Source organism: Oncorhynchus kisutch, linkage group LG4 (genome assembly GCF_002021735.2).
Source record: "Oncorhynchus kisutch isolate 150728-3 linkage group LG4, Okis_V2, whole genome shotgun sequence".
Lineage (NCBI taxonomy): Eukaryota > Metazoa > Chordata > Actinopteri > Salmoniformes > Salmonidae > Oncorhynchus > Oncorhynchus kisutch.
This window is the reverse complement of record NC_034177.2, coordinates 47,755,983-47,773,209: the sequence shown is the minus strand read 5'-3', so window position 1 is coordinate 47,773,209 and position 17,227 is coordinate 47,755,983. Positions and strand designations below refer to the sequence as shown.

The window sequence follows — 17,227 nt, the reverse complement described above, 5'->3', positions numbered from 1 at the left end:
TTTGTTATGGTAGGCCTCGCAGGCCTACATTATGATGAAATAGCCACAATAACCTATTTGGCCACTGTTACTTGAAGCATGCACAGCCTCAGTGTTCACAGTTAACTCTCGCTGGAATTTGCACAGAAATGTCACAATGTTTATGCTGGGCCCAGCAGACCTGATATTTGCCCAGTGCCCCCAAAACATGTATTTGAGGGAACATTGCCTATCACATGTAGGCTATTTTTTTTTCCCATTTCCCATTTTTTTTCCCATCCATAGGTTTTGTTCAGGAGATATTTGAGCATTCATTCTCCTTGTATAGGCAAAAAAATAAAAATAAATAGCCTACATGTGATAGGCAATGTTCCATTGAGTCTATTTGGCATTCCATGCAGCCATGTTTATATAATTATATCCCCCATCTGGTTGGAGTGCTTGGCATTCCTCAGGGCTATATGCAGTCTCCCTTGCACTCGCTGTCTCTGGAATGGAATCAGTGTTTGGTGCCAGGCAGAGTGTCTGTATCTACCTTACTAATGGTTCTGACAGACAGGTGAAATCGAGTCACTCAACATTTTGTTTGTACTAGAATTGAGTCCCACACTTCATTGTAACCTTTTATTTAACTAGGCAAGTCGGTTAAGAACAAATTCTTCTTTACAATGACGGCCTACCCTGGCCAAACCCTGGCCAGTTGTGCACGGCACTCCCAATCACAGCCGGATGTGATGCAACCTGGATTCAAACCGGGGACTGCAGTGATGCCTCTTGCACTGAGATGCAGTGCTTTAGAGCGCTGCGCCACTCGGGAGCCCAAGTTCATTCCCTCATAAAGCTAGTAAGGCACAGCTTTCAAAATTACTCACTCATTAATTAACTTACTTTATGCCCCAGTCTCCAGCTTTCATGTAGGCTTCTTATTCAGAGGCTAGTTCCTCAAACATTTCAGATGTTCTAACTTGTAAGCCTTATCTCAATAGTTATGCTTCCTTTCCTCATCAACTTCTCCCTCATGACCACAACCTCCGAGGACTTGATGAACAAAACAATGCAATCTAGTGGAAACTATCAAGTCCTCTTACCTACCAAGGTTCTTGAAGGAGAGGAGACAACCAAGGTTGAGACACAGCCTCAGAGTGGAAAAGCTCCACTAAATACCTGCAACAAGTCAGATAAGACTCCCTTCAGAGGAAATTAAGCTGCCATTCGCTCTGTGGCCAGTAGGTGTCACTATAGCGTCAGAGCCTAAGCAGTACTGACCCAGTTATGTGAATGCTCTTGCTGCATTTGAATGGTGACCCAATGTAGGTAATGAAAGCGTCGCTGAACTTCCTTTGTGGGCGCCTCATTCTTCTGCTCATGCCTGAATGGAAAATTTAAGAAAAAAATATGAATAAATGTTCAGATTTGACCACTGGGCACATTAGTTAAGAATTTAAGAAATGACCACAGGTACACTACAGGGTCAGTCTGTACGCTCTAGGTAGAAAGGACAGTTTGTTATTTATGTGTGACTCATTGGCTGTGTGTATTGTCTCCAATTTCACAGGTTATGGTGGTTTGGTTTTGTGATCAGAGCCTGGAAAAGTGGGTGGGTCCATTCCTTTAGTAGCCGAGTGAAGTCACTTCTTAGTTGTCGCCTCATCTTATCTCATCTCCATCTCTTCTCTGAAGTCCTACCATGTCTTTGATCAGGTTTTTTGGGACAACTGCCCAAACCATAGCCAATAAAACCAGTAGATGGTGATAGTGATGACGTCATCCACAAGTATTTTGAATTTGAAGATTGCCATAATGCTGAATAGCACCAAATTTGCTAAGGATCATGGGGAAAGTGGCTGTGACTAGCAAAGGATCATGGTTGATGTAGTCGTTTTCATCCTGCCTGAGAGTCAACCGGAGCTGCCTCATAGCCTGCCAGCCCGTGATTGGTCTGTCAGCATGTGATCATGTGTGACGACAAATGTAGTAGTCAGATTGTATCAGTCGGACCGGCCACTGGGAAACAGGTGAAGCATATTCCAGGACAGGCCTGATGAATGTCACATATACACTCAGTTTATTAGGTACACCCATCTAGTACCGGTCGGACCCCCCTTTGCCTCCAGAACAGCCTGCTCAATTGGTATCAAGGGAGCTAATGTGTGCCAGGGAAACATACACCACCAGCCTGTACCAGGCAGGATGGGTCCATGGACTCATGCTGTGAACTACAAATCCTGACTCTGCCATTAGTATGACTCAACAGAAACCGGGATTAAATGGACCAGGCAATGTTTTTCCAGACCTCAATTGTCCAGTGCTGGTGAGCTCATGCCTACTGGAGCCACTTCTTGTTTTTAGCTCATAGGAGTGGAACCCGGTGTGGTCCTCTGCTGCAATAGCACATATCTGACACGGATTGACAAGATGTGCGTTCCAAGATGCCGGTCTGCACACCAGTGTTGTATTGCGGTGTTATTTGTCTGTTTGTTGCCCGGCTTGTGGGATTCTTGACGTTTTTTGTTTCACTCCATTCTTGGTAAACTATAGACACTGTCGTGTGTGAAAAGCCCAGGAAGGTGGCTGTTTCTGAGATTCTGGATCTGCGCGCCTGGCACCGACGATCATATGACGCTCAGTCGCTTAGGTCACTTATTTTGCCCACTCTAACAGTCAATCGAACAGTAAGTGAATGCCCCAATGCCTGACTCGCTGACTGTAGGAGCAATCCGTTTTTGTGAACTGGGTGATGTATCTAGTAAACTGTCCAGTAAGTGTATTTGGCTTAGAACATCTGAAGAAAAACACGCGCTCTTGGCTACGCTCAGGTAATGGATTGTTGGTTGGGCTCTCTTCAGCATGTATCAGAAGTGGGCATCCCATGAGAGGTCCGAAGAGAGCTGCACCCTGATTACCTGGGAGGTAATGAAGGTGGCGTTGACATTAAATTTGGAGTGAGCGTCGACAGCGTTTTTGTCAGCTTTGTACTATGTGCAGCAAGACTGTCAGTGGATCTGCTCTTCATGAAACAATGCTGCAGACTCCGTTTCCTATAGTATTAGGTCCTTCATCATTCTTTCATAGACTTTCACTGCACACAGTCAGGGTATATGCAACAGTTCAGGCCGTCTGGCTCGTTGCGAACTAATTTGCCAGAATTTTACGTAATTATGACATAACATTGAAGGTTGTGCAATGTAACAGCAATATTTAGACTTCTGGATGCCACCCGTTAGATAAAATATGGAACGGTAGTTTCCGGATTTGACCATATTAATGAACTAAGGCTCGTATTTCTGTGTGTTATTATAATTAAGTCTATGATTTTATAGAGCAGTCTGACTGAGCGGTGGTAGGCAGCAGCAGGCTCGTAAGCATTCATTCAAACAGCACTTTACTGCATTTGCCAGCAGCTCTTTGCTGTGCTTCAAGCATTGCGCTGTTTATGAATTCAAGCCTATCAACTCCCGAGATTAGGCTGGCAATACTAAAGTGCCTATTATAACATCCAATAGTCAATGGTATATGAAATACAAAAGGTATAGAGAGAAATAGTCCTATAATAACTACAACTTAAAACTTCTTACCTGGGAATATTGAAGACTCATGTTAAAAGGAACCACCAGCTTTCATATGTTCTCATGTTCTGAGCAAGGAACTTGAAAGGTTAGCCTTTTTACATGGCACATATTGCACTTTTACTTTCTTCTGCAACAGTTTTTTTTTGCCTTATTTTAACCAAATTGAACATGTTTCATTATTTATTTGGGACTAAATAGATTTTATTGATGTATTATATTAAGTTAAAATAAGTGTTCATTCAGTATTGTTGTAATTGTCATTATTACAAATTTATATATAAATCGGCCGATTTTAATCGGTATCGGCTTTTTTGGTCCTCCAATAATCGGTATCGGCGTTGAAAATCATAATCGGTCGACCTCTAGTTAAGAACAAATTCTTATTTACAACGATGGCCTCCCAAAAGGCCTCCTGTAGGGACGGGGGCTGGGATTAAAAATAAATCAAATAAAAATATAGGACAAAAAACACATCACGACAAGAGAGACAACACTACATAAAGAGAGCCCCAAGACAACAACATAGCATGGCATTGCCTCTTAGATTGAAACACACAGCATTTCTCCAATGGTCAACAGTAGGGATTCTTTAATTAAGTGTTGTCGTTCAATGATAGACGACTTGTTTTCAGGGAAACTAAGATCTCTTCAAAAAAGTAAATGTAATGACAGATTTATTGAGTTATATTAATTCTGACTTTTGAGGAAGTGTATACTGGCTATGGGATCTCAAGATTGACAAACATTACAATTGCAGCATTTTCTCATTTTGCATGCTTAGGTCTTTTTAAGGGAGTATGTGAGCACGAGAGTAATATTAAGGGAGTATTATTTGTCACATGCCGAATACAACAGGTGTAGACCTTACCGTGAAATGCTTACCTACAAGCCCTTAACCAACAATGCAGTTAATAAAATAGTTACAAAAATATTTACTAAATAAAGTTTTTTTTAAATCTTAATAAAAAAAACAACACTTTGAAACAAAAAAATAAGTAACACAATAACATAACAATGATGCCATATACAGGGGGTACCGATACTGAGTCAATGTGCGAGGGTACAAGTTAGTTGAGGTAATTTGTACTTGTAGGTATGGGTAAAGTGACTATGCATAGATAATAAACTGCAAGTAGCAGCAGTGTAAAACCAAAGGGTGGGGAAGGGGTTCATGCATATAGTCCGGATGGCCTATGATTTGATTAATTGTTCAGCCGTCTTATGGCTTTGGAGTAGAAGCTGTTAAGGAGCCTTTTGGACCTAGACTTGGTGCTCCGGTACCTCTTGCTGTGCGTTTTACCTGAGAGAACAGTCTATGACTTGGGTGGCTGGTGTGGGCCTTCCTCTGACACCGCCTAGTATATAGGTCCTGGATGGCAGGAAGCTTGGCCCCAGTGATGTACTGGACTATATGCACTACCCTCTGTAGTGCCCTTACCGTCGGATGCCAAGCAGTTGCCATGCCAGGCGGTGATGCAACCGGTCAGGGTGCTCTCGGTGCAACTGGATAACTTTTTGAGGATCTGAGGACCCATGCCAAATCTTTTCAGTCTCCTGAAGGGGAATAGGTGTTGTCGTGCCCTCTTTACGACTTTCTTGGTGTGTTTGGACCATGATAGTTTAGTGATGTTGACACCAAAGAACTTGAATCTATCGACCCGCTCCACTACAGCCCCGCCAATGTGAATGGAGGTGTGTTTGGCCCTCCTTTTCCTGGAGTCCATCTCTTTTTTTATTTCTCACATTGAGGGAGAGGTTGTTGTCCTGGCACCACACGGCCAGGTCTCTAACTTCCTCCCTATAGGCTTTTTCATTGTTGACTGTGTTCAGGCCTACCACCGTTGTTGTCAGCAAACTTAATGATGGTGTTGTAGTTGCGCTTGGCTATGCAGTCGTGGGTGAACGGAATACAGGAGGGTACTAAGCACGCACCCCTGAGGGGACCCCGTGTTGAGGATCAGAGTGGCAGATGTGTTGTTGCCTACCCTTACCACCTGGGGGCAGCCCGTCAGGAAGTCCAGGATCCAGTTGCAGAGGGAGGTGTTTAGTCCCTGGGTCCTTAGTACCGCAAAGTTCATCACTAAGCTATGGTGTTGAACACAAAGCTGTAATCAATGAACAGCATTCTCACAGGTTTTCCTTTTGTCCAGGTGGGAAAGGGCAGAGTGGAGTGCGATTTGAGATTGTGTCATCTGTGGATCTGTTGGGGTGGTATGCAAATTGGCGTAGGGCTAGGATTTCCGGGATGATTGTGTTGATGTGAGCCATGACCAGCCTTTCAATGCACTTCATGGCTACCGATGTGAGTGCTACAGAATGGTAGTCATTTAGGCAGTTTACCTTTTGCTTTCTTGGGCACAGGGACTATGGTGGTGTGCTTGAAACATGTAGGTATTACAGACTCAGTCAGGGAGAGGTTGAAATTGTCAGCGAAGACACTTTCCAGTTGGTCCGCGCATGCTCTGAGTACTCGTCCTGGTAATCCGTCTGGCCCTGCGGCCTTGTGAAAGTTGACCTGTTTAAAGGTGTTGCTCACATCGGCTACGGAGAGCGTGATCACACAGTCATCTGGAGTTGCTGGTGCTCTCATGCATGCTTCAGTGTTGCTTGCCTCGAAGCGAGCATAAAAGTCTTAAAAGCCTTTCTGGTAGGCTCGCGTCACTAGGTAGCTCACGGCTGAGTTTCCCTTTGTAGTCCGTAATAGTTTGCAAGCCCTGCCACATCTGACGAGTGTCAGAGCTAGTGTAGTAGGATTCAATCTTAGTCCCGTATTTATGTTTTGTATGTTTGATGGTTCGTCTGAGGGCATAGCGGGATTTCGTGCAAGTGTCCAGATTAGTGTCCCGCTCCTTGAAAGCGGCAGCTCTAGCCTTCAGCTCGGTGCGGATGTTGCCTGTAATCCATGGCTTCGGGTTAGGATATGTACGTAATGTCACTGTGGCAACGACGTTGTCGAAGCACTTATTGATGTGGCCGGTGACTGAAGTGGTATGCTCCTCAATGCCACTGGATCAATCCCAGAACATGTTCCAGTCTGTTCTAGCAAAACCCTCCTCTAGTGTAGCACCCACATCATCTGACCACTTCCGTTTTGAGCGAGACACTGATACTTCCTGCTTTAGTTTTTGTAAGCTTGTAAGCAGGAATCAGGAGCATATAATTATGGTCTGATTTGCCAAATGGGGGGAGAGGGAGAGCTTTGTACGCTTCTCTGTGTGTGGAGTAAAGTAGTCTAGGTTTATTTCTTTGGGGGGGGGGGGTGGAGTTTCCTCTCTGGTTGCACATGTGACATGCTGGTAGAATTAGGTCAAATGGATTTAAGTTTGCCTGCATTAAAGACCTCGGCCACTAGGAGCGCCACTTCTGGATGAGTATTTTCTTGTTTGTCTTTCTTGGCCTTATACAGCTCGTTGAGTGTGGTCTTAGTGCCAGCATCAGTTTGTGGTGGTAAATAGATGGCTACGAAAAATATAGATTGTGTGGTCTACAGCTTATTATGAGTTACTCTACCTCAGGTGAGCAATACCTCGTGACTAATATTAGACATTGCGCACCAGCTCTTATTGACAAATAGACACACACCCCTCATCTTACCGGATGTAGCTGTTCTGCCCTGCCGATGCACAGAGAACCCAGACAGCTGTATATTATACATGTCGTTATTCAGCCACGACTCGGTGAAACATAAGATATTACCGTTTTTAATGTCCCTTTGGTAGGATGGTCTCGAACGGACCTCATCCAGTTTATTCTCTAGTGATTACACGTTGGCTAATAGAACAGATGGCAGAGGCAGGTTTGCTGACGAATTCTCACAAAGCACCCTGATCTCCGCCCCCTGTATTTTCTGATTTTCTTCATGTGAATGACGGAGATTTGGGCCTTGTCTGTGAGCAACATTATATCCTTCGTGTCAGACTCATTTAAAGAAAAATTCTTCACCCAGTTCGAGGTGAGTAATCGCTCTTCTAATATCCGGAAGCTCTTTTCTGTCATAAGAGACGGTAGCATCAACATTATGTACAAAATTTGTTAAACAATTTGAAAAACACCCAAAATAGCACAATTGGTTAGGAGCCCGTAAAACGTCGGCCATCCCCTCTGGCGCCGTTCTCCAATCAAATCAATGGACCATGTTTCAGTGTGCTGGCATCACAATACCTGGAAGACAATATCTGTTTTGAATAGGACTGTGATATTCCAAGGCCTGAGAGTCAGATGGGGTCTTTTTTAGAAGATTTGAGGACGTAATAGAGGACAGCAGACACAATGCCGTTAAAGCCGTGTGGTAGGAGCGATGGTCTTAGACAAGTCCACAAACACGCAAAGCTGTCATCCTCAAGGTCCAGTAAACGCTTGTGATGGATGCTGTGCATTATGTACATGGCTACACCCCCACCACATGTGGTTACTCTGTCCTTTCTATGCAAACTATAGCCTTGAAGCCTGACTATCGAGTCTGGAACATCTGCCTTTAACCAGGACTCGGTCACAGCTACAAATTCAGTCTCGTTAGCCTGAGTCAGGGTAAAGCTCATCTACCTTGTCTGTTAGGGATTTCGTGTTACACAAGAGAAAGTTGGGACACAGTCTTTGCATCTTTTGATGGGGCATTGTGTGCTCGACACCAGACAGTGCAGGGTAGACTAGATTCAGTCAACAGGGCAATGAGGCTTGTGCTGCTTTACACGCTCACGAGTCGGTACAGGTATTAAAAGCACTGTTTTCTTCCCGTCTACAACCCCTTGGTTATCCCAAAAAGTCATACTGTGCTAGAGTCCATTTAAGATTCCGAAAGGAGCTGCTGTCAGTTTTTGCATTGCTCAAACTTCAAAATAACCTTTTTATGCAAGTATTCACAGAATTAAGAACTATTATACAACTGGTAGTGCAAGAGTGGCCTCAGACTCAAACTGTTGAAACGCAAGCTGCCAAACAAGGACGCTAAGTTACAATTGTCAAGAGTCAGTGTTGGTCTTACCCAGGACCGGAGGGCAACAAGATGGCTCCCATTCCCAACCGCTGTTTGGACAAACAATTACAAGCCTACACAACTAAAACTGTGGCCAAAGATCCTTGATGAAAACCTGCTCAGGACCTCAGACTGGGGCGAAGGTTCAACTTCCGTGGACCAGCCAAAGCCCGGACTTGAACCTGAATGAACAGCTCTGGAGAGACCTGAAAATAGCAGCATTGTTCTGATCATGAATATGATTGGTCGGTAGAGAGATTCAGACGGAGAGGGGTGGCTATTTCCGAAGTTGGTATATGGTATTACAAATACCATAGCGTAGCCTAGTGGTTAGAGCGTTGGACTAGTAACCGGAAGGTTGTGAGTTCAAACCCCCGAGCTGACAAGGTACAAATCTGTCGTTCTGCCCCTGAACAGGCAGTTAACCCACTGTTCCCAGGCCGTCATTGAAAATAAGAATGTGTTCTTAACTGACTTGCCTGGTTAAATAAAGGTAAAATTAAAAAAAAAATTGTTTTTATTAGGATCCCCATTTTAGGTGTTGCGAAAGCAGCAGCTACTTTTCCTGGGTTCCACATAAAACATGACATAATACAGAACTTTAATAGAGAAGAACAGCTCAAGGACAGAACAACATACATAAAAAAAACTGCACACACAGCCTATATATCAATACTTACACAAAATATCTAAGTAAAATAGGGGAGAGGCATTGTGCCGTGAGGATTTGCTTTGTCTGTTTCCTGAAACCAGGTTTTCAATCTCATATTGCTCAAATAAACCGAAGGGAGTTCCATGCAATAATGGATCTAAATAATGCTGTACTCTTTCTTGAATTTGTTCTGGACCGGGGGACTGTGAAAAGATCCCTGGTGGCATGTCTGGTTGGGTTTAGTGTGTCTGTCAAAGCTGTGTGTGAGATGACTATGCAAATCATTTAGAATTTTGTTTCTTATAAAAAATTATGTTTCTTATAAAAATACGTGATGCAGTCACACTCTCCTTAACTCTTAGCCAAGAGAGACTGGCATGCATAGTATTTATATTAGCCCTCTGATTACAATGAAGAGCAAGATGTGCTACTCTGTTCTGGGCCAGCCGCAGCTTAATCCTCTAAGGTCGATGTCTGCGCCCCCACAAATCCAATTAGCATAATACACAAATCCCCATCAAAATCCATCATTTTAAACTAGAGATATGTTGTTTTGGATGCTTCTCAATCCACCACATCCGCATATGTAACACTTCTGCATCTGCGCAGAAAGATGACCGAGCTAGAGCGGTAATTGTCAGACCATGAGACAAACAGTTTTCTCACAAAATCATATCTAGCGTCCAAATGGTTTTGCCTACAAACTATTATAGAAAGATAAGACTCTCACTAACACGATGGTGTTCATGTTTTGCACTACGACCAACACAAGCGTCTTGCGACTCGTCTGAAGTCGGGACAGCCGATCTGCCAACGTTTGTCTATCGCGTCCGAACAGTTTGGGCTACACGCTAATATGACCCCTCTGTGTAAATGTTGGTTGTTTTGTCATTTGTTTTGCTCTAGGATGCCCACAGGCCTCACAAGACATGTCTGAAGTCCCCCAGTACCTGTTGAAAACATTTATGGAAGTATATATGGAGACATTTTTGTCACTAAACAAAGGGGTTAAATACATGTCAAAATAAATAACTAATATTTCCAGATATTTCTTATCTGTCAGATATAGGGCAGACACTTAAGTGAGAATGCCCTCGAAGCCGGTGTTTGGAGGATATATTGGCGCAGGTGTTGTTAATATACCCGTTTCAATATTTCCTCCAAACACTGGCTTTGAAGGCATTATCACTTATATACAACGGTTTACAAATATATTCAAATAATGATTTGACATATTTTCATTAAAAACATTGTGATGAATTTGTTCATACTATTTCATCCTTTCATAAGATATAGTCCCAATACAAATCTAGGGTTGCTACTCAAGCCGGCTGGTCCGTTCTATCGGTTCGGTTGCTAGAGAAGCGACCCAGTCTTTCGTCCTAAATGTTCCATGGCCATACTGGCTGGCAACTTGCTTGCTAGCCAACTACGGCTAACTTAGTCATGTCAAAAAGTGCAGCCAGAATAACAGAAAAAAAGTAGCCATATTTGCATTTGTTTAAGCTGTTTTCTAGTGACATTTATTTGGATACATCCATAACAATGAGCTAATGAGGTGCAATTTCGCCTGGCATAGAAAATGTGCTCACTCGTCAGGACACTGTTGTTCACTGAAGATGGAAAGACTGCAAACTAGCTGCACTTTCAATTTCTTTGTCCAGAAAAACGATGCCAGCTGATTTAAGATTTCGATTGGCTGAGAAACGCAACCTGCCTGTCTCATCCCGAATCATGACACGTTCATTACTATGGGACAGCTGGAGATCGAATTGAATATTGAAACAATGTTGCAGAGACCGCAAGGTTGATACAAATCTCAGTTGTTGAAATTGAAATGTTAGTCTAAAAGAAATGTGAGATAATGTCTAGAATCTAGATGCTTTTTATAGTGGAGATCAAGTTTATAGAGTGCCAGGCTGGGCAGATGAGACAGTGGATTGCGCAGTCAGATGGTACAGAGTTAAACAGGCATTTTAACGTCAGATTTAGCCAGTGGTAACATGTGGAATAGACACTGGCTGAAATGCGGTTTTAACCAATCAGCATTCAGGATTAGAACCACCCGTTGTATACTTCCAAACTAAATTTCGTGCAAAAAAATTTTGGGGGGGGGGACACACACACACACACTAACTGTTGTTCCATGTAGAGAATCTGTTATTCTATGCGTTTGTATGGGCTAATAGGAGTAAGGCCAAATAAATATTTTCATCAACAACAAAAGATATACTTCAAATAGCAAAGTGGTCGTTGGTTTGACCTTCTTAAAACAATTCCATACAGCTAGGTAGAAACCCCTTCCCCGGCTTAGACTGTTTAGTAACAAAAATAAAGGTTAAATACATGTCAAAATATATATTTCCTGATGTTTCCTATATCCCGGCTTAGATTGTTATGGGTTAACTAGGTATTTCTTTGCAGCACTTGACCACATGACTACAATAATCAAGATAAGACAAAACTAGAGCCTTCGGGACTTGCTTTTTGGAGTGTGGTGTCAAAAAAGCTGAGCTTTTCTTTATTATGGACAGACTTCTACCCATCTTGACAACCATTGAATCTAGATGTTTTGACCATGACAGTTTACAATCTAAGGTAACGCCAAGTAATTGAGTTTCCTCAACTTGTTCAACAGCCACACCATTCATTACCAGATTCAGCTGAGGGCTAGAGCTTAGGGAATGATTTGTACCAAATACAATGTTCTTAGTTTTAGAGATGTTCAGAACCAGTTTATTACTGGCCACCCATTCCAAAACTGACTGCAACTCTTTGTTAAGGGTTTCAGTGACTTCATTAGCTGTGGTTGCTGACACATATATATGGTTGAATCATCAGCATACATGGACACACAGGCTTTGTTTCATGCCAGTGGCAGGTCATTGGTAAAAATAGGAAAGAGTAGAGGGCCGAGAGAGTTGCCATGCGGTACAGCACACCCTAGATGTTTAACATTAGAGGCTTCCATTAAAGGAAATTTGGAGTTCAATAAGATTGCCATATCTTGGATTCAGAGCAGAGGTTGAAAATCCACAAAACAGGTTTTCTCAAAAACAGGTTATGGTCAATATCAAAGCCTGCACTGAAATCTAACACTACAGCTCCCACAATCACCTTATTATCAATTTATTTCAACCAATCATCAGTCATTTGTGTCAGTGCAGTACATGTTGAGTGCCCTTCACTATAAGCATGCTGAAAGTCTGTGAATTTGTTTAAAGAGAAATAGTGTTGTATTTGGGCAAACAGAATAGTTTGCTCAGAGCTGGCAACAAGCTGATAGGTCTGCTGTTAGAACCAGTAAAGGTCGCTTTGCCACTCTTGGGTAGCGGAATGACTTTGGCTTCCCTCCAGGCCTGAGGACAAAGCCTTTCCTCTAGGCTCATATTAAAGATATGACAGATAGGAGTGTGCTACCATCCTCAGTAACTTTCCGTCTGTTGTCCATGCCAGGAGTTTTGTAATTTATTGATCGATAACACTAGTTTTCCCACCTCTCCCACACTAACTTTACAAAATTCAAACTTGCTTTTCTTTCATTTTGTTTTTTAATGCATGAATACGATGGCTCACTGTTCATTGTTGGCATTTCCTGTCTGTTTGCCCACTTTGCCAATGAAGTAATCATTAAAATAATGAACATCAAATTGTTTTGTGATAAATAAACCATCTGATTCAATGAATGATGGAGTTGAATTTGTCTTTCTGCCCATTTCATTTAAAGTACTCAAGGTTTTTTTATATCATTGATCTTCATAATATAGTTTTTATTTTTGTTCAGTTTAGTCACATCACTTCTCAATTTAGTAAGTAAGTATTTGGTAAGTAAGCCAGCCATCAATAACAGTAAGTCAGCCAGTCAGATGTGCAGCCAGACTTATTGGCCACTTATTGATGGCTGTCTTGCTGCGATTATAACTAGTCCCTCATCCCCCATCCACCTCACCTGGCCCTTGTGGTCGCCATGACAATGGCCCTGTGTCCTGAAGGTCGTCAAGGCAACGAGAGGCCAGAGAGTGTGCCAATTGGCAATGCTCAACTCAAATAACTATCCTGTTCGGAATCTGAACCGATGATGATTGAGGACTTTATGGGCTCTCTGCTTTACTGAAGGCGGCAATTATTCTCTCACAGCTCTTACGCTCGCCATAGAAAAGGACAATGCCCCTTAGCACTTGTTTCCATTCTGTTGAATGCTTTTGTGTATAAACTAATGATTTCATATTGAATCAGGTCCTGGACTCGTTCTAGGCCAGCAGTGCCCAAGGCCTTTTTTTTTCTTCCTCTTGGTTCACCTTGTTGAAAATTGACAGCGTTGTCTCTAAGCACATGTCCTAAATAGGGCTGGGACGATACCAGTATCCCGATACCCCTTAGTATCGTGGCAAGGAAACAAAGCGAAAAAATTTTTTTACATTTTTTTTAAACAGTCCTATTGTTAGAAACAAACATCATAGTGTTGTCATCATAGTCACATATATTTATTTGACAAGTTATAGCGCAATAGTTGACATACAGCGGGTTTTTTAAAAGACCAAAGAGTTTAATCTGCTTCGTGTTTTCATTTTTGGCATGGAACAAATATTGCTATAGTATCGTCACAGCCGTAGTCTTACATCAGTTGAGTGTTTTAGAGGATGATTTTACATCTGACGTTATAGATAGTAATGTGGTGTTCATGCCTTGCTTACCCTAGCCCTAATTATGAACACACTCATAAATACTGATTCTAGATCAGATTATGGGAGCTCCAGTCAGATGAAATATTAGGGAAAGCTGACATTTGAGCAGATTAGGATGTCCATGATTACAGATGGGGATTGTTTTTATTAAAGCTAATCCTTGTACAGAACATCCCTCCTCCTGTATTCCCCCTCTTATCTTCCCCTCCTCCTCTCCTCCGGCGCGGTGTTTCAGAGACCCTTGTGTAATTAACATGGAGATGTCTTTAGTAGAGGATGAGGGATGGCGGGATAGAAGAGGAAGAAGGATGAGGGAGGGATGGGTGAAGGTGGGCCGGTCCTGTCTCCGCTTGAAGGACAAAGACGTTGGGTTTTGGCGAAGGAAGAGAGGGAGCCACTATGTGTGAGGGACAAAGGAGAAGAGGCCTTAGTCAAGACTCCCTCTCTCTCTCTCTCTCTCTCTCTCTCCTTCTCCCTTTCTTTCTTAGTCACAGAACTAGGCTTAATCCTAATGCTGCTATCACACTCCAGTCCTTTAAGTCTTACATATAGGCCCAGTGCTAACACACACACACACACACAAAATATTAGCTCTTTTTAATAGTGTACAGTTTTTAACATGCAATGGCATTTAGAATTGTTGCGCAATGAAAATGCATGATGACTAACGAAAATACACACAGGCCAATTTAATTCCATTAAATTATGCACATTAACCTATAGACCGATAACCATGATGGTCAAATGAATTTACATCCACTGGTATTTCAATCAATGAACAAAAAGCATTATTTTGCAATGGGATTTTTTTTTTCCAGGTCATTTTGGCAACTGTTTTATTTATCGGCTTTTAGGTTGTTTTTTTTAATCGCCCAAAGCCGGCAATTGATGGCTAACGGAAACCCTGACACACGCACTCATCATGAACACCCTTGGTTATTACATAAACACTCAGCATAATCGCCCAGAATACACACATACTCGTAGTCTCCTATTCACATAATCACCTACGTATGCACTCTGATAATGATATTCCTAGCTTCTAATCTACTACTATGCATTCATGTGTACAACATGCAGATTCATGCAATAGGTTAGAGATAATACTGAGTGAATAATCACGTGCTCTTACCAGACTGTGGGTATCATGCTCAATCAGTGTCATCATTCAAATTTTAAAAAATGTTGCAGTTCGGCGCGTGACTGATTTTGTTTGCTGACCGTTGCATTTTGCTGAATGTTAATATAATTACAACCCACCCACGCATATATAGACCTAATATTTTTGGTAGCTTATATGGTTGAATGTGGTTAGATAATTCCCTGTACTGTAGGTAGGTGAATTCACCTGGTGTACGTGTTCATTAGTGTAGCCGCTGCACAGGCAGGTATACACACAGCTGTCTCCAGAGTAGTGGTTTTTATTCATTCAGCTGCCACAATGGACCTTCCTCTATTACCCTTTGCCTACCTCTCCTCCGGTGGGGGATGTGTGTGTGTTTGACAGCAGTTTTTTCTGGGGGGGGGGACCATACTAGACAACCCCATATGATTGGTCTTTTCCCAGTACCACTTGCGTGCCCCCCTCCCTCCCCCCTTTGCCCTCTCTCCAGCAGCAGTCAGTCAGTGGGCGCATTTCTCTGCCCAGGCATTGCTTACCCATGCCAGGTCTTATAATGCCTGGATAGGTATTTTTAAGTGTCATCTAACAACATATGTCATAACAATCTCACCCTTGGCAGCGTTGGAAGAAAGCAGATGTTGCCGGTTTTCAGGAATACCGTATTTTTAACTTCCGATTCCTCTGCTCAGGCGTCTTTTTTCGCCTTCTACGTTAGGTTATAGCAATCTGGTACCTGACAACGCAGTTGATGACGTGGCACGCCACTATTGGTTGATGCATGCAACGTCTGAGCAGGGGAACGCGACCAGTGTCGGTCAGGGTTCCTGACATCACTCACTGTTTGCATCGATATAGAATTAACCACCAGGCTGCCTACAGGATTGCAGTATTTGCTTTCAGCTTTTTTACCCGGGACGGCCCGCCTCTCGTTCTCGGCTGCATGGACATATACAACGAGAGATAGAGAAACGGAGGATAGTAGGAGACGGCAAGAGGAGGAGAGGAGAGCTAGCTGCAGCAGGCAGGCAGCTCCTTCTCTGTCTGGATTTAAACACGCATGTTTTCTGTGGAGAAGGAAATCTATTGTTGGATGGTTTTTTTCCTCTCTTGAGGCCCCTGTTCAGCGGCTGGACCGTGTGTGTTTTGGGAGCTGTGTGTGTGGAGGAAGGCCGTTTAACGGCTACAGGAGCGGAGTGCGAAGCTTGTGAGCGAGCCGAGCATCTGAAAGCCAGGGCAGGCCGGCTGGCTGCATTGTGTGCTTTGATGACCCCCGCTGTGTAGCTGCCTGCTCATCAACCCCCCCTCCCTCTCTCTCTCTCTCTCTCCCTCCCTCTTCCCTCTCTCCCTCTATCTCCATCGCAGCGCCCGGCCCAGCCATGTTTGGCACAGAGTCCTCATGTAAGTACCGTATCGCCATCCTCCAGCCTCATCTGTCTTTCTCTCTGTGTGTTGTGTGTTGTCTGGTGTTACGGTGTCTGCTCGCTTCATTCTGGGCTGCTCGCTTCATTCTCTTTCCATCCCTCTCTTTTTCCCCTTTCTCTGTCGTTCGTGTTGTTTTCCTTGTTTCCTGTTGACAGATTGCTCGGCAAGAAAGCTGGGATCTACCATTTTGCATAAAGGGTCTATGATAGCTGGTTGTGATGAGAAAAAAAAATCCATCTTTCTCCCTCTTAATCCCTTCCAACACCTTCCTTCCCTCCCCTCCTTTTTTCCAGTTTTTTTAATCCACAATAGTCTTCCTGCACGCCTCCATATTTATCCCAGATTTATCGGATTTATTCTGTTATGCATTTTATTCTCTTCTCACCTCTCTAAATGTAATGGCTTGGCTAGCTATCCTGAAATAGACACAATTACTGACTCTCTGTGTGCATGTTATGTGTGCGTGCATTCCACGTGACATGTTTTATAGATTGATAGATCATGTTTTTCTACAGTGAGCATTAAGAACCCTCCTGCCATTGCAGGTAGTTCTCTCAGTCTCCGTCTCCATCTCTCTCCTGCTCGGTCAGGTGACATTGAGCGGGGTGAATGTAGCATTTCCACACGCTAAGGAACGGAGATGCTAGCATCGGGGGCTCTAATTTAACATCTTTCATTTGTAGCTCTGGTGCTCCCAACTTTTAAAAGTTAGGAGCACCAGAAAATATTTTGAGATATACCCTGTATTGGGCCTTTTATGTATTCGAGCTACTTCTGAAGCACATGTTGTGCCCTAGAGACTATGTAACAATGGAAATACATTTG

At 43.1% G+C, this 17,227-nt stretch overlaps 1 protein-coding gene across 8 annotated transcripts in view; it reads left to right on the top strand.

The window, feature by feature from the left end:
- LOC109889622 (suppressor of tumorigenicity 7 protein homolog) overlaps positions 1–17,227 on the top strand; it is a 72,167-nt gene that overhangs the window by 11,603 nt on the left and 43,337 nt on the right. For 4 of the 8 annotated variants that reach the window (XM_031823124.1, XM_020481190.2, XM_020481191.2 and 1 more), the window contains exon 2: positions 16,343–16,378. The exons of the other annotated variants lie outside the window; for them this stretch is intronic. In XM_031823124.1, coding sequence (XP_031678984.1) covers positions 16,357–16,378 — 22 coding nt within the window. In that variant the 5' untranslated portion in view covers positions 16,343–16,356. The remainder of the gene's footprint in view (positions 1–16,342; positions 16,379–17,227) is intronic. 8 annotated transcript variants of the gene reach the window in all.